Raw genomic sequence first — 24973 nt, forward strand, 5'->3', positions numbered from 1 at the left:
ATAACTTCCAGCCAGTGCAGTCGGGATGTAATAAAGTACATGTACCTCATGTATCTGTACTAAGTAAATGTCCGTACTTTAGACTCTATCGCCTTTTGACAATGCCTTATGATACAGGTTCACATATGTTATATTTTTTAAAGTAATCAATAACGAGAGTGGAACTCGTTCAGAGCAGACGGGTGACATTAGAACCCTGCCTCCTGCAGCAGCACTGGTGAATAAACAACTAAAATGGATTCAGTAGAGGCCGAGACTTGATATGATCACAGAGGGTTTTCAATTTGGTCATCTGCAGCATTCTTTATTAATATGACAGTCTCCATAATTATTGTATCTAACAAAAAATATAAATATGGAATATACTCCACTCTGCAAGAACTTTCATTTTGAATACTCTTTTTAAAGAAAGTACCTCATTTTACAAATGTTTGAGAATAAATGCTTGCCCAAAAAAAGAATCTACTTATTAATAATTCACAAAATTGATTTCTAACTCTTCTAAATAACAGTCAAAACTAAAGCCCACTTGTAAAAAATTCCTACGAACTTAAATGGCATGTCTTTGTGTGAACTTTTTTGATTTCAAGCAAGAGCAACATGATTTCTACAGAGTTACCACCACCTGCTGGCAGGTTGGAGTTACTGTGTTACTGGTTCCTATTTAAGAGTAAGCGCATCATATGAAAGGCATCAGACTAATTCAGGTCACGCTGAGTAATGACTGAGGTGATGTGATATATTATACTCACTGTTGACACAAGTGTGTACGTGTGTGTGTGCATTGCAGTTGTGTAACTGCTGTATCAAATCAAAGATTTCGAAATGGGTCACACTGGAAACTATTTACGATCACAGAAGATGGAATAAAAGGGCAAAGGTTGAATCCCTGTTTGACATGTGTACGTTACGATGGGTTTTGAATATAATTTTTTATACAATTATACAATTCTTTAAAGTTAGAATTAGTTTTTTAGTTTAGATAAACTGTTCAGAAGGAAGTATGTTGTTGGGTTGTCCATCCGTCGGTCTGTCCCATTTTTGTGGATGCAATATCTCCGTAACACCTTGAGGGAATTTCTAAATAATTGCTATATACATTCACTTGTCCTCAAGGATGACCTGATTAGATCTTGGTGGTGAAAGGAGAACAGAGGCCTTACAAAATATGTGTTGGTCAAAAAAAGCTTTGACCAGTTGTCACTTGGACTCAGAAGATTAACTTATAAGATTTCAGTGGTCAAAGTTCAATGTGACCTCATGTGAATCTGGAAAAAAAATATTATTGACGGAAACTGCACTAGAATCTAGAGGCTAACAACCGCAGTGCAGTATTTCTAGTTCAACAATTTTCTTTTAACAAACAAATCAATTTGGGACTGAAATAAAGGGCAACAAAAACTTGACAAGACAAGACACATGCAACTAATGATGGCAGAGAAAAGTTATAAATGAAGGAGGGTAACCAGACTGAGACAGGAAATGAAGTGCAGTGAAATGAGAATAAAGTGAAGTAAAAAAATAACACAGGAAGTGAAAAATAACTCAAAACACAAGGACGACAACATGGATAAAGTCTATAAACACAACAAGAAGTCCCACAACAACATTCAGGCACAGTTGTTTGCTTTTCAGTTTAGAGACCCAGCAATGCCAATTAAAGGAAATATCACTACTTCCAGTTACAAACACAGAGGAACAGACTTCCCTGCTCTAGCTGCTCCCAGGCTTTAAGTACATGCAAACCAAACAACAGTCGCCTGGCAACACATTAACACAAATGTCCAATTGCTGGTGAAGTGAGTCCAGGCCACAACAGCAAAGCTGCCTAACAGAGAGCTACCACACAACAGGTTGAAGTTACTGCAAACTCTAATAGGTAAGGAAGAAACCATTTTAACTTTTAGAGTGTTTTTTTTTATTCTGTTTATTCGGCTAATCCGCTTTTCCTGTTGAACCATCATAGCATCGTTCTTGAGGAGTTGTGTTCACTGATTGTAAAGTCTTGCTTAATTTACTTTGTCATGGAACAATGAATGATAACGTTACTTAATCTTGGCTGGACAATGTTGAGTAATTTTATTTTAGAACATAGTACTAGGTCTCCTGCACTAACTACGTTCGAAACCACCAGTCAGGTAAGTGGTCACACAAAGCTGGTTATCAACTCATTAAAGGGATACTTCACCCATGAAATTATATTTTTTAAAGAGACTTTTTTTTAATTCGGAAACCTCTGGGTCTATTCACACTATGTTAACAATATTAAAGGCATCTCAGATCTTTGTTGGAATGTGTTCTTGTTTGATGGAGTACCTGTGATTTCACATTTTACCTTTGATGATTGAACTGCTTCTTGCCTTTGATGGTAACAATAATACTAACTTCATTTTGTATAGCACTTATCTGAAGCAAGGTTACAAAGTGCTTCTCAAAAGACATGGCGAAAAATGTTAGGGGTTAAAAAATAAAAGGTTCAACCGTTGTGTTGACATAATCTTGTAGCCATGTTGAACTGTCCACTCCTCTGTCACATACATAATTGAACACTGTCACCTAGAGACCATTTTGTCTCCCTGCAGCGGAATGGCCAAAGGAAAGAAGAAAAAACAGTCTAAAAAAGGTAAATCAGTCACCTTGAAAATGGCTCAGCAAGGCCAGGAGATGATTATGAGCGACAGAGGGCGCCTGAACCTTAGTTTCCAGGGGATCACCAGCGTGCCAAAGAAAATCCTGAAGGTGTATGGTAGGGATGAGGTGAACCTGAGCAGGAACCTGATCAGAAAGCTTCCAGATTTAGATGACATGCCAAACATCACCCTCTTGGATCTGCACAGCAACATTGTGAGTACTGCTGTGGGCTAAGGACACACACATATGTGATTCCCCCACTTTGCTACTGATACAGCATGACCTTCTGTAAACAGGGGCTCTAATGATTAAACACCAGACCAGGGTTTTATTTGAAGGGGCTTTAAACCAGTTTTACTTATATTCGGATTTTGAGTGGTGCACACAGGATGAACAAACTAATTTGTAATTTACCAAGCAAATGCACTGTCAGCTCTTAACCCGTCTATTTGGAATGAGCTGTTTGCTTGGCCTATGTTCTTTGTGCTTTCACCTTGAAGCCAAATTGCCAAAGAGTAAAGGCCGGCGCATGATTCTGCGTTTTCAGGGACATGCTAGTGCAAGAGACACGCAAGGGGCTCTTGCGTACCCCTTCTTGCATGCTTGCGTGTGTCGCCCAATTTTCTAACTATACGATAAAGCTATTCAAACCTCACGCAGCCCGCAAGGCTGTGATTGGTCTGCTAACTACATCCTTTTCCGGAGTCACATTTCTGGTTTCCTGCCCCATAATACCGGCAGAACCAATGGAAGATTTAGTAGAACGAATATGGACCAAATAGAAGAGCGTTTGGCAGAAGAGATCCGAAGGTATCACTACTTGTATAACGGAAGATATGGGACAAATTTGTCCGATAAAGGCTATCAGGAGCAGCATATGCGATGTAAATAAAGAGTGTCGACCACGGCTGCCACACACAAAGAAGGCGTCTCTTAGGTCGTCTTCGCCCAAAAACATGACTCCACCTAGTGTTCTTGCGGTGAATTGCTTTGCAACACGCGCAACCCTTGGAGAACCATAAATAAAAACAAGTCCGTCGACACAACTGCGTGAAAAACCGCAGTTGCAGAAGCAAGCGCCGGCTTTAAGTGATTCTATGAATGTTGCTGCCATGATGGAGATCAGCACCTGCAGCACCTGTGACTGTCTCAGCACGATGTGGTGAAAGAAATTTAACAAAACTGTCTGGTTGCGATTTAGCCGTTTGACCTAGCTGCTGACCACAGCTGTAATTTATTCTATAGCGCTAAAAAAATATTGAACTGTGTCCGCGGACTGACTGCTGGCCACTTAAACCCAATTGTCCCTGTTTGTGTTGCAGCTGGAGGAGCTCCCAGCGACGATCTGCCACCTCGAGAACCTGGAGGTTTTGAACCTGTGTAACAACCGTCTGACGGAGCTACCCAGTGAACTTGGCCTGCTAAAGAAGCTCCACACTCTGCACCTGGGTCTGAACCAGCTGAAGGCTCTTCCCGCTTCCTTCGGAGAGTTGAAGGCGCTTCGCCACATCGGCCTCTCTGACAACCAGTTCACCCGCGTGCCCCGCTGTCTCTTGAGGCTGAAAAAACTGGAGAAGATCAACCTGGAGAGGAATCCTATCCCCACCGAGCCAACGCAGAGCCTTGAGTCCTACACGACCGAGACGCTCTGCCTGGTTAGAAATATCTTTCTGTGTGAGGACTGTGTGAATAGGTGCCGAACTGAGAGGAAAAAGATGGATGATGCAGCAGATGCGTAGCCAGGAATGGTTCTGGACGCCACTGGCCCACCCACATTATTCATATAAATATTTGGAGATTAATTATGCTTTATGTAATTATCAGATGTATATATAATGTTACAGTGTTGGATAGTTTTAAAAGATTGGATAAATGTATGTAAAGCTGCTTTCAGACATCCACTGGACTCTGCAGGTTCCTCCATATTGTCTTCCAGAGGGGGTGCATGTGTGAACACAAATGTCTGAGTGAGACACTCTCAAGAAGAACTTATGGCAAAAAAGACTGTTATCCATCACCAAAGATAGCAGATAAGGCATATTCTGGTTCTGTGGGGGGGGATTTATTCATCATGAATTATGTTTATATACTGTTACGTACATACTTACTAACTTATATACTCAACAGCAAAAGCATCAATTGCTCACTAAAAAAATAACATTTAAAAGTAACTAGATTCCATCAAGTTACATTTGAATTTCCATAAATATGTGTATAGAGTTATTCAATATGTTGTAGGCACCAACTATATAACAATAATAACTAAGTTGCTGGCTTTTCATTAAATGCATTATGAGATGAATTATATTATAGAATGCAAAACTGAGGTGCCATATGATAATGTATGCAGCTCTGTTAGCTACAGTTAAACCAGCACTAGGGTCATAGAGTGTGAAAGCACTGGATCTTTAGTATCTCTTGTGCTTTCTGTTTTACTAAAGCTGCACTTATGTCTTAGAGGACATTGTTTGCTAAGAGGATGAATGCAACAGCCTCTGCTCGCAGTTTACTCCCCTTTACCTTCAGATCGAAATCAATGCCTTTTCACTCTGCTGTCATCTGCCTTCGTACAAACACTCGATACTGTCTTAACAGGGAATAACCTCGGAGGTCCGTGTCATTTGGTTTTCACCACTTGGCTGAGCCGAAGAGAGCTGAGTAGACTGTTAAGATCTCGGTAGATAGACTCATTAAAGGAACAAGTGCCTGGTATTGACTCGGCTTGTTGTGAGGCAGCAGTGTTACAATGAAAACGGGAAGGACAAAGAGCAGAGGCCTATAAATTTCTCCAATTTAATGAGGAACCTCTGGGAGTTGAGATTATGATGGATGTGACACTTCAACCATGCACAACATGCAACAAATGCTTCTGCAATTAAGAAGTTAAAGTAAGTTCTTTCTGTGACCTCTGTAATGTACAGCATCAACTTTATGGAATTTACTTGTTTGTCACAGTTGAAGAAAAATTTGACACTACATTATTTCAGCTTCAGGAATATGTCCTTCTTAAAATTAAAGATTTATTTGTATACATATGTATCCTGACTGAATCACGTATCCTGTGTACGTGTCCACAAGATGCAATATGCAAACGAACAATAGGGGCAGTGTAGGGGCAGACAGTCGCCATTGATTTACAAAGACCATCTTCGCTGTGGCAACTATTGCGTTTTTCTCCCATAATGTTAAGCCTACTTCCAAAAAGTCAAATCATTATTTTAATTTTAGATTTTCTCGTAAGTTTAATTTTTATTGCATAAAATTTTCAGCGTTTGTTTGTTTTATAGCTACCAGGATGACAAGTTTTTGAAGAGACGTAGGGCATCAAACACAGATCAAAGGTTTTCACATAGTCAGATGGGACACGAAAGTTTTGGGGCAGAGATGAAAGGAAATACTGGGTTAAACAACATGACTGACATCTCACACTGACTCATGATTGGTCGAGTATCTGTATCAAAATTACCACAGTACTGCTACTCCATCCCCGATCACCAATGCTGGCTTCAATCGCACCAGCTAGCGTTTGTATTCAGGATATTTTAGCATCATTTGTTGATAGTGGAGATGTGAAGACACGTCCTCCATCTTTTTATACAGTCTATGGTCAAGACAGCTCGATTGACTAAAATACAAGTGTATAGTTTCTGTCAGATTCGTGAGAAAAGGCCAAAACATGCCTTGTGACTATAATAATAATAATATTAATAAAATAAGATAATGTTGTTTGCACCTTCAGAGCAGCTCGTCTTCTGAAAACTGCTTCGACTCAACAACTGACAAAAACACTGACTGAGACAAGTCAGACAAAGAGACAGACCACAGTCTGGGTCGCCATCCATATTGCATACGCCACAGTCCTGTCAGCTCCTCGCATAACCATTAGTGGATGACATCATGGCCCTGTGGTAATTGTCAGTGACAGAGTGGTAAGGGCGGGCTAAGGGGGCCGGGAGATGGAGACAGACAGAGGCAGACACATGGGAAACACCTGTCTGCCCTATGTCTCCTCGCAATCACAATCCTCTCCTTGTGAACACAAACGTAATTGTCTCTCTCCTGATTAAAGGACGTGGGCTGCAGCCGCTGCAGTGCTGCTGAAAGAAAAGATCTCTACTTCTGTATTTCCCTGCTAACAACGGGTAATTTTGTGGCGGCGAGTTGGACAGTTTACATGAGTTAAATGTTGGAGAGAATATAATGGAAGCGAGCTGCTGAATTGGGCTGAGGTATTCAAATTTCAATACAGTATGTAGCTGATGCGGCTCATCACAGTCAGTGGCTGGCGATCAATAAATAATGCTAAGTCCACAGTCACACCTTCAGCAGCCACCCACGGGTCTGTCTTAGTGCAGCCCATCCCCGCCAGTATGACATTTTGATCATCGGCTCTATCAATATTTTAAAGGGTTTTTCTAAACATTGGATCCTGTTAGCACTTGTTAGCATTCAGAGCAGGGTTCATCCTCAGAGACAGTATTTGACCTCAGTGGTGACAGAGGAAATATAAACACCATCAGTGATACTGATTTCATATTCCACATAACGTGTCTCTGTAGCCTCGGACCAGGGTCGCCCCTCAGGAGGCACCGCACAAGCCGTCTGTGTGACCTTGAATTCAGGTAGTGCTTTAAGGTTCATGACGTATTCAGGGGATCAGCTGCACCGCTGTAGCCAGGAGCATGCTCCAAGCTAGCCGCCCTGGTGACTGTTTGCGGGTCATGGTGAGTTCAGTTTCTTCCTGGAGTCTAGACACAAGTACATTGACGCCTGAATTAAAGAAAAAAAAAGAAACTTGGACTATGGGCAGAGAAGGTCTCTGGTTCGTCTCTGGTTCGACTCCACGGAGAGACAACAAAAGACGAACCTGGATTGATCTGTCCAAAAATCCAAGAGAATTCTCCCTACCCTGTCTAGTGCCCCTGAGCAAGGCACCTTTCTCCCCCAACATCTGCTCCCCGGGCGCTGTACATGGCTGCTCACTGCTCTGTGTGTCCTGCACCAGATGGGTTAAATGCAGAGGATAAATTTACCTACCATTGTATGAGTGTGTTGTGCATGTGTTTGGTATAAATAAACTAATCTTAATCTTAATCTTAATTAAAACCTAACTGAAAAAAAACAATAACAGAGTATAAGCTTTCTGAGTGACGCTCAGTCAGGTTGTATTTTACTATAGCTCTTAAAGTACAGACTGGTTCAACATAGTCTCCTCCACTTTGGATCAGTTCAGCCAATGACGGCCAAGTGGGATCAACCTATAGACTCAAGGATGACCTGAATAAAATTTTGTTGTCAAAGGTAAAAGCTAATTTTTTGCCTTGCCTATGTGATATCTCCGGAAAACAAGGTAAGAGAATTATTTCACATTTGTGTATGTAGAAATATTTATATGTAAACTGCACTGGTTAGCGGAAGCACACATATTGTGGTAAAAAAAACACGCTATTATTAGTATGATGTTGTTTTCTTCGTCAAATTAATTTAAAAGGGATGTTGCTTTATTTAAATTTGTGGTGCTGGTCTTTACTGACAGGAGTCCCTGATATTTTTGTCTGGGTCACAGGTCTCCAACTTAATAGGGACTTATTCAGATTCTTCTTCACATTAAGCTGGAGGGAGCAGCCTGACAACCGATCAAGCTCTTGTGTATAGAGGAGTCATGGTGCCAGCCAAGTGTACACGGGGAGCAACAGAGAGCAGTGTGTATGACTAAACCAAAAGAGGAAAGCTATGGTCGAGTGCCGCCATGTCTTGCTGTGTGGCTGCAAACATTCACGCTGCTTTTCTGTTTCCTTAGTTCGACAACCCGCTCTGTGATAACACAACAAAAAGAGGATGATAAAGTCAGAGTGAAACAACACCCAGGGCCACACCCAGTAGCACAGTGTGGCCTCACCGCTGTCTTCCAACCCCAGGCTTTAACCAAACACAGGCAGCGTAGGCTTTTTTATTGCTGTCTCATTTTGGCTTCTTGGTGTGTTTGTGCAACTGTGTGTGTGAGTGTGTGTGTGTGTGTGTGTGTGTGTGTGCATCACTCCTCCCTCGCTCTGCTTCATCTCGGTTTCTTGTCGGCTTGTCCCTCATCGTTCAGTGTTTCATTACTGAATGGCTCTGAGTGTGTGTCTCAGATCTATCTGTGCATTTGCTCCTTCATTTTAGCTGCATGTTGGGTTGTGTGTATGTGTTTGCATGTCACACACACTCACACCCACCTCCGTCCCCTTCACCTCTCCCTCCCTCTTTGCTCTGTAATAAGAGCAGCTGTGGTTGACGTGAGGCCGACCCTCTGATTCAATTGCAGTGCAGGGCTTAAGGCCATTATCCTCTGTACACTGGGAGGAGGAAAGCCCGGCTGCTGTAGCACAGCTGCTACAGCAACGACAAGGGGCGGCCTTCAGGGGGAGACTGAGAGTAGGAAAGTAAAGAGACGATGCAAAGAAACTCCCCGAAAGCGGAGCACGCTCTTTAGGGCTGTCAACCACTCAAACAATCAGTTCGGCCCCCTCTTGTGGTGTTTACCTCAGACTATTTCTGAGAGGGCGGAGTTATCGGGTTATGACATTGTTTTCTGACATTTTAGAAATGGCAGAGGCTATGGGAGTTTTTTCACTTGAACAACAGCCTCATCTTAGCAATTGGTCACTTTGCCCAAGCCTGTCTTGCACTGATTTATGCTACGTGTTGAATAATGTCTTGTAACCTCGGTAGCTCCTATAGGCCCAAGATAGCATACAGATTTTGCCACCTTAGGTAATGATGCATCACTTCAGTCCTTCCCGAACAAAATGGATGTGAGCCTAAAGTGGCCCATTTGTAAAAAAGCTAATGTGGCCCAAAAATTCATAAACATGGGTTGGTCTTTTTTGTCAATCATGTTGTGCTTTCTGCAAGGTGTTATTCTAGATGAGAACCTAAACTGGCCGATGTGATAATTGGCCTTTGGTTTACATGCAGTACTGCTTGCTATAGCTTACTTTTGGCCCAGATCTGGCAAACAGGTGCTGCCTGCCCAAGTGCCATGTAACCATGACCTCACATGTTCCATTGGAAGGCAAATGATATCTGAGGATTTAACATGTGGAGCATTGAGCTGCAGTAATGAGTGAGTAGGAACTACACTGGGGCTTGTTCAGGAACGACAGCTGGATTCACAAGTAGAACAGGTGACTAAAGAGACAGAAATTGTACTGATGAAATGTACTCTCAACTATCATTTCTGTAAATGTGTGTCACAAGATAAAGTCAAAAGCTAAAAAGTTCTAAAATACACTGGTGACATTGTCATATATAAAGTTCTCTCACTACCAGTGCCACACTTTCATGTCAATAACAGGCTGCTGCAGCTCAGGGCGATAGGACATTGTTTGTTAGAGGGGAAATTGTATTCATTTTTTTGTCCCCTGGTTTCTGTGAGTTGTGCCACTGGAATGCCTGGAGGAGGTAATTACGACCTACTGTACGAGTTGGGAATTTCCCACGACTGAGTCTGAATCGAAGCCAGCATTATTCTTAGAGAGCTAAAAGTGATGGATACAAAAATAGTTAATGAGAGTGGTTTAGATGAAATGAGGCGGTAATAGCTGAGAGAGGCGTTGGAGGGGATAAGGAGATCATACAATACATGGGCAATTAGAGATAGAGATAACGATAGAGACTGAGACAGAGATAGAGGTAAAGATAGAGACAAAGATAAAGACGGAGACAGGGATAGAGTTATGATAGAGATAGAACTAAGATAGAGATATAGATAGAGCTAAAGATAAGTCTGAGAAAGAGATAGAGTTAAGATCGATCCAGAAGACAGAGGTAAAGATTGAGAGAGATAGAGTTAAGATAGAGACAGAAAACAGAGACACAGGTAAAGATAGAGATAAAGACACAAATAAAGGTAAAGGCAGAAAAAGAGATAAAGACAGATGGAGACAGAGATAGAGGTAAAGAGAGAGGCATAGATAAAGACCCCAAAAAGATAAAGACACAGATGGAGTTAAATATAGAGACAGAGATAGAGATAAAGACAGAGAGGTAAATATGTTGGCATATAGATAGAGATAAATATAGATGATCAAGATAGAGGTAGAGATAAACACACAGATACAGAAAATATATATAGAGAGGTAGAGACAAAGATAGAAGGTAGAGACAAAGATAGAAAGAGGTAAAAAGAAAATGAGAGAGAGAGAGAGAGAGAGAGAGAAGAATGGGTGTGGAAATGACCGATTAAGGGAAGGAGGCCGAGACAAGCTGAGGACCTCCACAGCTTAATTAGGTGCAGAAGGAGGAGACGCGCCAGATGAACACCCCCTCCTCCTCTCTTTCTCTCCCCATCACACATATGCAAATCTTTACAGTTGAAAAAAAAAAGCAGCTGTTGCAAATAGGTAAGACCTCTTCAAATCAAGCATCTGGTCCCTGGTCAGACCTGCGCTCCGCTGGTGGGAGACCCCTCCCAAGCTCCTCCTCCATCAACCCCAGGCGGATGTACCACCATGAATAATGTAACAGGGAGGGGTGGAGGCCACTGGGCGTGTGTGCACATAGTGAAAAAAAAGGTGGGGGTAGTTCCTCCTCGTGCCTCTCCCTCATCCCCCCCTTCTCTTTCCATTCTCCTCCCCTGCTCGCCCAACCCCCGAGTGGCTGGCTGCACTGCAGAAGGTCAGAGAGAGAGAGAGAGAGAGGAGGAGGAAGAGGAGAGAGGCACAGACAGCAGAGAGGCAGAGGCAGGGGTGGGGTGCGTGTGGATGTACATGAACATGCCGACAGGAGAGTGTGCGGACGAGCAATGACAGCAATGCTGAGCCCAAAGATCAGACAGACCAGGAGAGGTAGGACATGCTTGCTCTGCCTTCACACCTACTGTACACTGTACCTGCCGGCTGCAGGAGCTGCCTCCTCATCCCTGATGACAGGAGCTGGGATGAGACTGTATCAGATCACAGGATGTTTCAGTGATGCTCTGACTCCAGCCTGACATGCCATTTATTTGAAGTGCCATCTCTGCTGTAATTCAGATTTTTACACAAGACTATGTCTACAGAAACACTTTTTTCCCTCTTTACCTCATCTCCAGTCTATTTTCCTACTGCAGTGAAGTCATGTATTTCTGAATGAGGCGGCTGCTCTGCCCACGCAAGGAACCTCTCTTGTGTACTATAGCATTCTACTACAACTGGTCGACGCTGCCAGCGTGAATTCTATTAAGAGGAGCGAGCAGCATCTCTAGTTTCATCACTGCGACACTCAGCACTAACAGACTGCCGTCAGCTGCTGCGTGTGCATGGACGTATTATTTTGTGCATGTGAGCAAGTGTGCGTGTGTGTTCCTTCCCTGGCACTAATCTCCATGCCGACAATTATATAGCTTGAGCTGATTAAAATGAAATGAATAGTTCCCAACAATGGGAGAGTGATGTGCAGATCCTCTGCTGGAGCGGCATGAAATTGGAGGCAAAGTGGATTAAATCTGCATTTGCATATATTACGATGGCAGAGCAGATTCGACTGGCTTTATTAGTAGGACTGATGCGCTGTGTACATTTGTAAATTAGCGCTCAATTCATTACAATGTCACAATTAGGCTGTGTGAAGTAATTTTTAAAAGCCTGATGGTTTCAGTGTTAGCAGAATTAAGGTCCCCTTTTCCAGCTCATTGTGTGAAAAAGCAAATCGAGATGAGAAGAAAAACCTCTCACCCTGCATTTCTGTTTGGAAAGAGGAAAGGAGAGAGATGGATGTATCTGTGTGAGAAGCATTCTGTGCATACGTTCTGCAAATTGGTGCTCTCCTGCTGAGGGCGTCACAATTGTTGCATGAAGCCCACGGATAAAGAGTGATGTGACAGATGTGAAATATGTAGTATGTACTCATTTAGGATCAGAGCAGTGTATGAAGGAGATGCAACACTAACCAGTGTCTATGTGACACTGTAGGGTACTGGATAATGGGAATGTCAATGAACACCCTCAAAGTACGATTTGATGTCATTGAACCTTTTATTGCTATTTTATAGCTGCAGCATTCATGATCCTAAAGTGAAAAGATAACTAGCTTAGCTTTACTGTATAGAAAGGACTGTTTTATAATGTTTCAACCATCCCATGCTTAAGTCCTATGTTCCTTTTGTTCCAATGGTCCTTTGATCCTATTGGCCCACATTTCCAACACCAATATTTCCAAGGTCCTATGTCTCAAAACCTTACGTTTCAGAGTTCACATATTCCTAATGCCCAAAGTCCTATGTTTCCAAGGTCCTATTTTCCTTATTCCAATCGTTACCAAGGTCCTTTATCGCTAATGCCCTACGTACCCAAGATTTGATGTTCCCCAGTTCACCATTTCATTAATATTGGTACCATACCCCTTACACCTTAACCTAATAAGCTGATAAGCTCACGCAGGTATTGGCCTGTACTAGCTAAGAATCAAACTGCAGTGCTGACGAGTTCCCACAATAAGCCCTGACATATTTGATGATAAGACCTTGGGTACATTTAGGACCCTGGTAGAGGACACGTGGACAGGGGGGGACAGCGGAATGAGGATGTGTTTGAATTTTGAAGGTTAGCTCGTCTTCTACCTGCCGATCAGTCGGGTAGTGCCAGAAATCAATTCATCATATCTGCTTAATGAAAGAACAATCTGACCTGCAAAAAGCCATTGACATACTAAGCTGCAATAGAGCTACATTTTTCCATGGCTGGCATCAGACATCTAGTAGCAGCTTTAATTGCCCACATATCAGCTGCTTCATTCTCATGCTGCGTCTTCTTGATCTGCGTTACCATGGTTTTATGATCAAAGTCCTGCAGTGTAGCGACACCCTGACACTCTGCCTGTTTGAAGCATGTACGAACGAACTCCCTCACGACTAGAGGCTGTGAGCAAGAGCAGTCAGCGTGGATGAGAAATGAATGTGCACACTGACACACGCAGATAACGTGCACAGGGAGATAACGTGCACGGTAATGCACAGCTATGCACACACCCACCCGCTACTGCAGATCAGTTCCACTTCACCGCAGCTTTCACGCACAGGCTGCACATTATTGGCCACACACACACACAAACACACATACACACATACACCCACACACACAACTGATGGTTAACACATTAATCAACATTGATAGGCTAACTGGAAGTTACGCCCAGATGCACCTGTAACTCTGCCATTTTCGACCAGCCATAAATCACTATACAACAACCAAATTAATGAAATTGAATTCCTCTGGAATGCCTGTGTGCGTGGGCACGTGTGCGTGTGTGTGTAAGTGATTTAACCATATGTGTAGCGTTGTCTACCTATTGTAGAAAACCCGCCTCGCCATCCTAATGGATGGGCTCCTCCCTGAAGCGCATGAGAGCCGTACATCCATTTCCTGCTTGTGATAAATATAAGACTCCGAACTGCATTAAGTGACATCACAGAAGCCTCAGAGAGAGAGAGAGAGAGAGAGAGAGAGAGAGAGAGAGAGAGAGAGATTGTGTTTGTGTGTGTGTGGGGCATCAAATGTCCTTTCATGTGTTCTACCACTTGTGTTTTGATATGAGTCTTTAGACAACCATTTGTTCACATTGTAACATAACTTGCATTCTTAGACTTGACACTGCTGAGTCCAGCTTGATATGGACGGAGCACTCGTTCTTTACAGGATTGTCTTTTTCAGTTCTTGCATTTCTCATTTGATCTGTCAATGACTAGCCTATTTCTACACCTTAATGTTTCTAACAATGACATTCATGTTTGACCACTTGCAGATACCTATTTACGTCTAATGGCACCGTCCATAAGAATATAGTGAGCCCTCTTTGTAGCGAGTTGGAAGGTGAGGTAATGGAGGTCTGAGTGGTGGAGGTGTGTGTTTTAATTTGGGTGACTGAAAGTTAAGAGAAGCAAATTTAGTTTGGCTCAAGCAGCAGGCTTTGGTTGCCCGGAGGCAGCTTGGCTTAGTCATGTATCTGCATTCATTTGCAGGTAATTGTTAATAGAGATCAGTCAAAATGGACCTAAAACACCATAAAACCTATCACTGTTTGTGTTGTGTGTGAAGAAATGCTCAACTCAGGTGATAAAAGGAAGTCGATTTTCATAAACATGTCCTGTATGGACTTTTGTCATGAGCTTGTAATGGTCCAAGTCGCAGTCTTACTACATTGAGCACAGTGAAACAGGTCGAGCTAGAGGCTTGATGACGTAAACAGATGCAGGTCAACTAGCTCTCTAATCAACAGACTAGTCTTTCATTTTATTCAAAAACCACCTTTGCACAGCAGACTCCTGTCTCATAACTGTTGGTTTAGGTACTGAAGTCTGTTTGGCTGCAAATTGTAGGTGAAGTTTAGGTTTGATGAAGTGTTTACAGGCCACTTAGTGCCCCCTGTCCACCAACATGCTTGTTCTTGATATTATGTCATGTAGCCTGTGAGCTCATGCTATTCCTGGACATTCAGCTCTGTTATTCATCGACCACCCTGAAATAACATGACACATGGGGTCTATTTACATCTGTTATCATTGGGGTTCATCATGATGAAAAATGTGGACAGGCTACATCGGCACACACCATCAGGCATGACGTTGACCCCATAATAAGACTCTGCCTTTCTTCAACTGGTAGCTACTGTAAATGGATGAGCCACAATTACCCTCTCTGTCTCATGTGAATTGCAGTGATTATACATAAAGGGCACATTTACAGTAAAACAGTGTATTTTCAGCCCTGTGGCTGATGGAGGGAGAAGTGATCCCAGAGCAGCTCCACCCACGCAAAGGAAGGTCTGAATCACTCTGAGCAGAAGGTCCAAATTGGCGCAGCGTGTAGTTGGTAGTCGTGCTTGGAACACACACACGCTCAAATATCAGTTGTTGTGACTCAGGCATGAATCATCAGCCACTGTACGTTCCACTGTCTGTGATCCAGGCAGCTGATGTGTCGAACAACGGTGCTCTTTTATGCAAACACGGGTTCAGACAAGGACAGAGACTCATGGAGGGATTTGATGAGGTGAGGAAAAAGGACAGGGAAGGAGACTGAAAGACTGCGACCCTGTGCCCATCAGGGTTTAATGTAACACTTTTTGGTTTAGGTTTGCTTTTCCAAATCATCACTGCCACTGGACCAGTTCCCCCATGATGGAGATACATAGAAAGGGTGGCAGAGGTAGTGATTGTCTAAGATGTTGTTGGTGACCGAACAAGTAGAATATTAACCCTAAAGGAGTCCTGGAGGCATCGAGCCATTTTAAGAGCTCAGAAACCACGATTTTAAAATGGCTTTGCAAATACAATCTGTGTTTAAATACCACAGATTTTGTATATGTTCTCTATCAGTGATTGCTGTTTGCAGTTTTTCCACTAACTCATTTATTTGGATTCAGTTATTAATTATTATAAGGAGAGAACAAAATTACTCCAATAATTGGTAAAGTCACTATCCATGAGAAATGACCTGCGATAGCCGCTGAGTTTGAGCAGTAACTTGAGAATAGCCTCTTTAGCAAAAATTATGATGTTCACAATCCTCTCCTCAAATACTGTTTTAAATGACTCTCTTGGAGGAGCCCTTTTCAATACTTAAAATGAACCTAGTTCTCAAAAACATTAGAAATAATTAGCCTGTGCCTCTAATCCATAAAGGAATTTACAGGACAAAAACTGCTTTAATTAGGTGCCAGTGATGAAAGCATTAATCTTTGTGTGTGTGTGTGTGTGTGTGTGTGTGTGTCTGTGTGTGTGTGTGTGTGTGTGTGTGTGCCGGTAGTGCTTAATGTAAAGAGAGAGGGAAGAATTAGAGCGAGTCAAAGTAAGAGAAATGGAGGGAGACAGAGTAGGGGAGTGAAAATACAAAGCTGGAAAAGACTGGAATCACTACAAGATGGATGAGAAAATTAGAAAAGCCAAGGTCAATAGAAGCCTGAACAAAATGGATTGTGAGCTTAAAGTTGCCCAGTAGAGTAAAGCAAAGCAGCAAACGTGGCTCAAATGTGTGACTTTTTTGGCAAACATGCGGCGCTCTAGTTGTAATCTGTATGTGAAATGGTGAATATGATCCAAATAGCACCAATCTAATTCAAGCAACCTTCGGCACATTTGGTTGACATGCGATATTGCGATGGCTTACTTGTGGCCAAGGTCTGGCAAACCGGAGCGGACCGCCCATGTGCCATCATTCCATGTGGGTCGGTTGTGGGTCAAATGTGGGGAATGGGCCAAATCTGGACCAAAACTATTTTGTTATGTAGGAAACAAGCAGATTTTTTTTCACAGAATCCAAACAGATTCTTTTCAAGTAAACATTGGACCTAAAATGGTCAAATATATTTGGCCAACGAAAAATAATAAGTCTTTCGCCAACAAATGGGTAAAGTATCCAACATCTGTGTTTAATTAAAGCTGCTGCTGTGGCCTGCTCTATTTCCTGAGGTGACAGTTTTGACTTAAGATATTTGAATCGTCTTCCTAATATCACTGGCAAACATGAACATTTATATTCATATATTAAAGCCAATTCACAGCCAAGAAAACGTTTCACCTACGAAGACCAGGCACACGGCTTGCTTTGAAATTGAAGTATCACACTCATTAAACTGCCCCAAACCACAGAACTTCACTTATTCTTCATTCAGCGCATCTCTGAGGATCAACAGGCTCTGCTGACTGACAAGACAGATTGTGAGATGGAATAAAAATGACATGAGCCATGTGCTTAAAACTATATGTATGTATGAGGCACAGAGATGAGACAATAAAACAGAATAGAGATTGATTTTCTACCCCCCTTCCCCATTTATCCATCGCCTTACTCCCTCTGCGCCATCTGAGCATTGATCGTGTGTGTGTGCGTGTTGCACAAAATGTGCACCAGCAGGGAGGATGTCTGCACAATTGATTTTTTTATAAATTATACATGATCATCAAATAGAATTGTCTTATTTGACTGACCAGGATTGAGCCCTCTGGCCATTTTCGTTCGTTTCAGCCGGCGTGTAAACAAATTCCCCCTCAACATCCATGATGGTCTTGTGTGTTTTCCAAAGTCAGCTGTTTTAAAGGAGTCTGAAATGATACACGTTATCACTGCAATCGATTTTCCCACAAAGCTCTGATCTAATACCAGGAGGATGTGAGAGGCTCTATGGGGACGAACCATCCCTTCCCTTTCAAATGTGTCCTTGTCTGAGTTCAGGCTAGACCGGTTTGTTGAGAGTGATTCAGGCAGCCAGTCAGCCAATCCCATGTGGTCCTATTATTTCAGCTCAAAAGCCTCTGCTGTTCTACTGGCAACACACAATAAGTCTCTGTCAAGGACCTTCCGAAATTGATGGGGGATTCCCTGTCACCTGAGGCTATGTGTGTAGGTGGGTGTGTTTGTGTTCACCCCCCCCACCCCCCCTCACAGTCTGTATTTTATCTGCTCTGTGCTATCATCGCAGCTTCTCTGCAGTCCCTCTCCCCCTTCATCTAAAGGCGTAGCCTCTCGGGGCAGAAGGCAGCATGTGTGTATGTGTGTGTGTTCATGGCTGAGGCGCCTGGCAGAGCGTGTGTGTGTGTGTGCAGCATACAGAGTGAGGGAGAGCGCACGCTCCAATTACAGAGAAAATGAAAAGACACGAGCCAGCACCAACCAATTCCACCCCCTCTGACCTACCCAGCCCTTTGCTTTCTGACTGCTTGTATATACACTGAATTAAAATGCCTGATGTGTGTGTGTTTGTAGCCAGGTCCAAGAGCATGGTGATGGGCGAGGTGTCGCGGGGCCCATGCCGGCCGGCCTCCCCCAGCCTCCAGGAGGGGGCCCTGAAGGCTGGCTGGCTGAAGAAGCAGCGCAGCATCATGAAGAACTGGCAGCTGCGATGGTTTGTGCTGCGCTCGGATCAGCTGTACTTCTACAAAGACGAGGAAGAGACCAAACCACAGGTGATGCCCATGACTTTTTTACACACAGTGGGATACGCTTTCAGTGAAACTCTGAGTCGCCCTTTGGCCTGAGGGATCATATTGTGATGTGCTAATAAAAAGCAGATATAGCTTAATGTTTAAAAGGAAAATGTTCAATCATTTTCTTCATTGAAAAGGAAAAGGCTACTTCCTGCTGAACTATCAACACAACAATGTCAGATTCACACCAGTCTGCAAACCAATTAATCAATCAATCAAATTTTATTTGTATAGCCCATATTCAAAAATCACAATTTGCCTCATTGGGTTTACAAGGTGCAACATCCTCTGGCCTTAGAAGGAGTAACAGACCAAATCTTACCTGAATACTGCAACAAATATTGGCGAGTTAATAAAAATAAATCTAAGATGCACAAGAAGATGTTGACAGCTGGACCAGCATCGCTACACAAACATGTCAGTCAGTGGTGGAGTCCACATTTGACATCCTCCAGCTGCAGACTGCAACAGGGCCTTCATTCATTTCTTGTCAGTGCTAATGGTGAATCACCCAGAGCTCAGGACACTGTACTGCAACATGAGACGCCTGGTTTCCTCTTCCAGTGGAGCAATATCATAAAGATATTCACAGAACAAATCGATCCCACTCATTCTTTGTTGAGACGTGCACGTATCTTTTTTTCCAGGTGCTGGCTCACATTTCTGACACACACACGCACACACACACATGTTATTACACATTATTAAAACATACACTAATCATCGTGACAGAAATGTTGACGCTTTCATTGATATCCTGCTGTTTTCACTCAGAAGAGAAAAAGACCCCAGCCGTCTGCCATCACTGTCTTTCACTCCTTGTCATCATGGACACACACACACACGCACACACAAAGTGACGTGCTCTCCTCCACACAGTCTCCATTCTGTGGGGAACAAATGACTGAAGGCTTCGACAGACTGTCTTTAATCAGACCTTGCCAATACTCATCCAGCCCACATCGATTTGCTACTCCCAGGAGATTCAACACATGGCTAAATGCACACACACTCAGAGACATGCACACTTCTGTGTACACATACACACACACACACACACCCTCCCCCTCTGAGAGCCGGATGTGTGTGAAAGTGTCATTCTGGCCATTTTTTCTCCCTCTCATCTTCTAATCGATTGGAAATTGGAGGCTGGGAGTGGTGGTGGGCGTTTAAGGGGGGGTGTGGGTGGGTCATTATAACAGAAAGAGATGCCCCCCCTCCCCCCTGCATTGCCAAGAAGAAAAAATGGTGGAGGTAAAGGGCGAGACCGACCCTACAGGTTTTATTTTCTTTTCAACCTGAGAAGATAAAACCGCTTCTGAAAGAAATGGACTTCAGAAACAAAACAAACACATGGGTGGTGGTGGAGATGTGATAGACTGCAGGGATCCTCCAGACATTCACCAGAGGGGCTGTACGTGTGGAGTATGTCTGAGTGAGAGAGTTTCGTCATTCCACTAGTAGAATGTCGGAAGGAGCCGGTGTGAGAACACAGCTGGAGATCCTCCACAGGACTCACCGGGAGCGAGTGGGCGAGTTGATGACGTTTCTAGCGACAGACGCAAACATTTAAAAACCCCAAAAGAAAAAGCTGAACTCAGGGTGAAAAAGACAGCAACAGAGATGTCAAGAGAGATCTTGGTGAGAAGGGGAAAGAGTTGCAGCTGCTGCGGCTTGGGGTCCACTATTGGCTGTTGAAAGAGGGGGTCAGAGCTCTGTGGCATGTATTTAACATTGGACAGCTGGATTTAGGGCCCGTGCACATGGTACCCTTCGATAAACAAGTGTGTAATGTGTGTTTGTATAACGATACACAGATCTGGCCCTGGCCTGTAAATGTCTGGTTGACAGATCACGTATGCAACCTCTCCTTGACAGTGACTGCTGTACTTCAGAGTCACTGTGTCACCGCGCTTCGGGTCTACGACACTGAAGAGCGCAAACTAACCCACACTTTTCTCCTCCTGCAGCTGGCCCGTGTGATTTGTGTTCTCGGTTACGTGTTTGCCTTTTCTTATTCATTCATCGCCCGCCAGCTACTCGTGTGATTCTGAGCACATAGCACCCTTGGGAGCTCTCCTCCCCCCCTGGTTGCTGCCCTGCCCCTGTGGCTCTATCCATCTACAGCTCCCACCCCTTCCATTTGTTGCCATGGCGACTAATACTGGCGACAGCCCGGCCCTCCGGTTGAGGCGGCTTTTGGCAGAACTCCGCTCCCAGTTTGATGGAGGATGCCAGTGCGCAGATTAACGGCGCCGAACTACAAACACGCTGGCATCTCCATGCAGCTCACTTGGCCTCAGTTCTCAGGGCTAAATAGGTATTGATCTAGATAATGTATTCTGATAATCTGTGTGTGTGCCTGTTCAGTGTTAGATGGGTCAATGAGTGGAAGGAAGGAAGGAAGGAAGGAAGGAAGGGTACCTCTTCTCTTTCAGAGGGGTTTATGATTGAAAGGAAGGAAAGAAGAAAGGAAGGAAGGAAGGAAGGAAGGAAGGAAGGAAGGAAGGAAGGAAGGAAGGGTTCCTGTTCAGTTTTAGAGGGGTTAAGGAAGGGTTAGGGTTAGGGTTAACCCTAGGACCGTTTTTAAGACAGAAGAGATGGAGCGTGTAAGCGAGTGAAGAAAAAGGAAGTGAAGGGAGGAAAGAAAAAAGTAAGGAAGAAGGCCAAAACTAAAAGTAAGAAGTGACGGAGCATGTGTATGAATAACGAGGGGGTGAGGGAAGGAAGGAACAAGTGAAGAACGATTGCCTTGAAGGAAGAAGAAGAAAATGCCATCCTTCCCATTTAAGTGTTTGAATAATTTGAAATGTGAATGCAATTTAAATGAATTGAATTGAATCTGAACATGTGTGGGTGTGTCTGTTCCAGGGCTGTATTCCTCTGCAGGGCTGCCAGGTGAATGAACTCACAGCGAACCCGGACGAACCAGGAAGACACCTCTTCGAGATCGTACCAGGTGAGGGATCCAAGAGCTCCTCCTCTTCCTCCTCCTTGTCCTACTCCTCTTCCTCCCACATTCACCACAGTTCTGTTTAATTACACTGCCGTCTCACACAGACACAGATTTCACTTTCACTATCCCCCCCTCGTCATTGCTCGAGCCGCGCTGGATCTAATATTTCATCTGAGTTATTTCATTCACTGTGACTTTTTGTGCACATGTTGCTGTAAGTAACCTTTATGCTCTTGGTCCTGTTATTGTTTCATTACTCTCCACTGAGGAACATTTCCTATGTGTCCATTGTGTATGCGTTTCACACATAGTGCATTTTTTTTGCGGCCTTCACGGTTCCTTTTTAAAGAAGGACTGATCAGTTGCATCGTTCAGTTAATTTACCTTGGAGGTTCATTCTGTTACCTCCACCAATGAGGTTATATTTTGCTGACTTGCCATTATTGCCCTGTTTGTAAAAATAACAAACTTTATTTGTATAGCACTCCTTTTAAGAAAGTGCTTCAAGAGAGGCTTAAACAACAATAAATCAACTATAATATTAAATAAGATCCTTTAAAAAAAAAGGTAGAAAATAAAGGAAAAGCTGCAGGAAAAGTACGTCCACTCGCTGGTCGCTATTCAGCATTTTGCCAGCAGGGGGCATTGTTCGCCAAGGATTAGCTGCTGCGGTGGTCAATCTCCTAATCCCACTACTCACGACATCAGAGCTGCTGACACCAGCAACCGGTATTTCATTTCCAGCTCCTGAAGTGGGAAAGTCAAACTCTGGCCACATCCAGATATGAAATAAATTGAAAAACAAAATGGCGTTTCCATCATTGCCGTGCCTGCAGGACTTGTTGGTTGCTCCACGTGTCGCAGCCTAACAGAAACAGGAGCACGTTACTTAGATTGACTTTCCTTGGTCTTTCATGGTTTTACTCAATCGGTAGTATGTTTCTTTTTGTTTTGAAGCGTTAGTTTGTTGTTGTGTGTATTTGACCCTTATATATAATGTGAAATATAAGTTGTAAGAACCATACAACCGTATGGAATCCCTCTGGTTGTCTGCATCACTCCGTCATTCTGTCAGTGTTTGCTTGGCAGGTCTCGCTTTGTGTTTGGAGTGGCTGCCAGGCTTGTGTGTTTTCTTTATGGCCTGTCAACGTCGCAGAGGGGTGCGAAGCCTCCGATGAGCATTTGACTTATAGCTTCTTGCGCCCTGCAGGAGGAAATCAGGGCAGGGAGGGAAAGGCAGAGAAAGGGCAGTGGTCAGGTGGGTAAAGAGTCAAGAAGGATGGCGAGTAAGCAGAAGCTCGAAGGATCAAGGCAGAAACTCTTCACATGAGGAGAGATCGCTAAAAGTGTTGCTTTAGGTGTTGCATTGGATCAAATTTGAAATTGTGTAAAGTGTCTCTTTTCATTGTGGATAATCCAGCAGAAGTGTGAGGCTGCAAACGTCCTTGTGTTTTCAAACTGAAAAGGTTGTGACCCAATCAGTAAGTGGTTGCGAGTGGCTACCGCAACATTTCCAAACGTCTCAGTTTTCGCCCAACCACAGTTTTAGCGGTTTTAAAACTTGGGAGTAGAGTGGGCATACGTAGAATAGTTGATGCCCTTTCAAATGAAAATGTGGCAGTGTGGATGTAGCCTAAGTTTATTTCAGTGTGATCCTTATTACAATTTTCCTCTTTTCAGTCCCCGTGTTCACAGCACATTACATGTGTTGGTTCCTGGGGGGAGGAACACATGAGTTGCTCTCTCTCTCTCTCTGCACCTTATAATCGGCTTACAGAGGCTTTATTCTCTTCTGTTGTATGACATGATTAGGCTCGAAGATTTCCCTTAGACTCCATACTGTGTAAGAAGTAGTGCTTCTTCTCCATGTGCAAACAGACAGGATTGCGATAAAGCTTCAAGCGGAGAGACCTCGCGGTTTCACCATGTGGCAACTGTTTGGAGAATCTGGCAAAACTCTGATCGGGTATTAGCTCAATGAATTCTAATGCTCTTTTACACAAATGACTTCCAGTCTCTTCGTGCCACATTTACCTCCTCAGTGTCACTGTGGGACACCTCAGGCTTCACTGATCAGAGTACACAAGGATCTAGAGATGCAGCAATTAGTCGATCAACAGCAATAGTTTCATAAGATTGGATTTAGAGTGGGTCGTCCACTAACCAGATGGTCGATGGTTCGATTCCTGGCTCCTCTAATGCCTATGCCGAATTTTCCTTTGCACTTGATATCTGTGCCAGCAGTGTGTGACTAGCTTGTAACGGAAAACCAAGCATAGCATTGTACTCCATGTGACCTGTGTCACCTTGGACACTGGGACATTTTTCACTGTTTCCTGATGTTTTACAGACTGAACCCTCATAGCTGCATTTTTTGGCCCAGATTTGGTCCAGACTGTTTCACATCCACTCTGCCATCTGGCCCACATCCAGCAAAGAATGATGGTACTTGGGCACACTGCTCCTGTTTGCCAAATCTGGGCCACAACTAAGCTATAGCAATACTGTATATCACCCAAAGGAGCCAAAGGTGGCCCCAATGTGTTTTGTGCTAATTGGGCCATTTTCACCATTTGCCACACGGGCCACTTTAGGTTCACATCCATATCACACCTCGACTAGAGCACCGCATGTTTGCCAAAAAAGGCACATATTTGTTTCGGGATATTTGGGCCACTTAAGGCTCACACCCATCGGAAAATAATGTGCACATTAGTCGACAATGAAAATAATAATTTGCAGCTCAGATAACATCTCATTTTTATCACTGACACCTTGACTATAATCAAATAACTAGTTATTGTCTTATGTTAGGTGTTGGCTATTTTGACCATAATATTAGGCCAAGCTCAGAAGATCTGAGAAACTGATTGCTCTGCTGGAGTGATTTTTAATTAATGTGCCATTTAATGTGTCGTGCACTGCAAAGGCCTAAAGTGGCTTTGCCTTTGCTACCATACAAATGCTAGAAAAACCTGAGGACATGTATTTAGAGACTGATAAACCTTTAACTTGAGGTCAAGTCAACTCAGAAGTGAAGGTGGGTTTTTCCTATCCATGCTGATAAATCAGCTGCCGGCTTTCACTCACTTTCAGCAGACCTTTGTCCACTGTAACAGTAGCCTCGTCCTTCAGAGGAGCCCAGGGACCCTGGCTGCTCATACGGGTCATGTCACTGACTAATGGACTTTGCTTTTCTGAGACTGTGTGTTTGTGTGTGTGTGTGTGTGTGTCTGAGAGTGAGTCTGTCTGAGAGTGAGTGTGTGAAAGAGAGAGTGTGCCTGAATTCAGCCACAGGGCAAGTCCATGGGTCATGTTTACTGTGGAGCTATAGAGTAATCAGCCCTGTTGCAAAAGGTAGATACAAGACAGATAGTAGCCACAAGAGGCTAAACCGTTGACACACACATACACACACACACACACACACACACACACACACACAC

The 24973-nt window shown here is 43.5% G+C and overlaps 2 protein-coding genes across 2 annotated transcripts in view; both read left to right on the forward strand.

The window, feature by feature from the left end:
* Nucleotides 1-2408: 2408 nt before the first annotated feature.
* Nucleotides 2409-5609, forward strand: lrrc18b (leucine rich repeat containing 18b). Its single transcript, XM_062378526.1, has 2 exons — nt 2409-2844; nt 3954-5609. Exons 1-2 carry the CDS (start codon nt 2587-2589, stop codon nt 4368-4370), a joined length of 675 nt encoding a protein of 224 aa, XP_062234510.1. The 5' UTR covers nt 2409-2586; the 3' UTR covers nt 4371-5609.
* Nucleotides 5610-11425: 5816 nt separating this feature from the next.
* Nucleotides 11426-24973, forward strand: part of si:dkey-191m6.4 (rho GTPase-activating protein 22) — a 28650-nt gene continuing 15102 nt past the window's right edge. Inside the window, exons 1-3 of the mRNA XM_062378877.1 lie at nt 11426-11459; nt 18351-18550; nt 21443-21530. Coding sequence (XP_062234861.1) covers nt 11426-11459; nt 18351-18550; nt 21443-21530 — 322 coding nt within the window. The remainder of the gene's footprint in view (nt 11460-18350; nt 18551-21442; nt 21531-24973) is intronic.

The sequence above is a fragment of the Platichthys flesus genome, chromosome 20 (genome assembly GCF_949316205.1).
Source record: "Platichthys flesus chromosome 20, fPlaFle2.1, whole genome shotgun sequence".
Taxonomy (NCBI): domain Eukaryota; kingdom Metazoa; phylum Chordata; class Actinopteri; order Pleuronectiformes; family Pleuronectidae; genus Platichthys; species Platichthys flesus.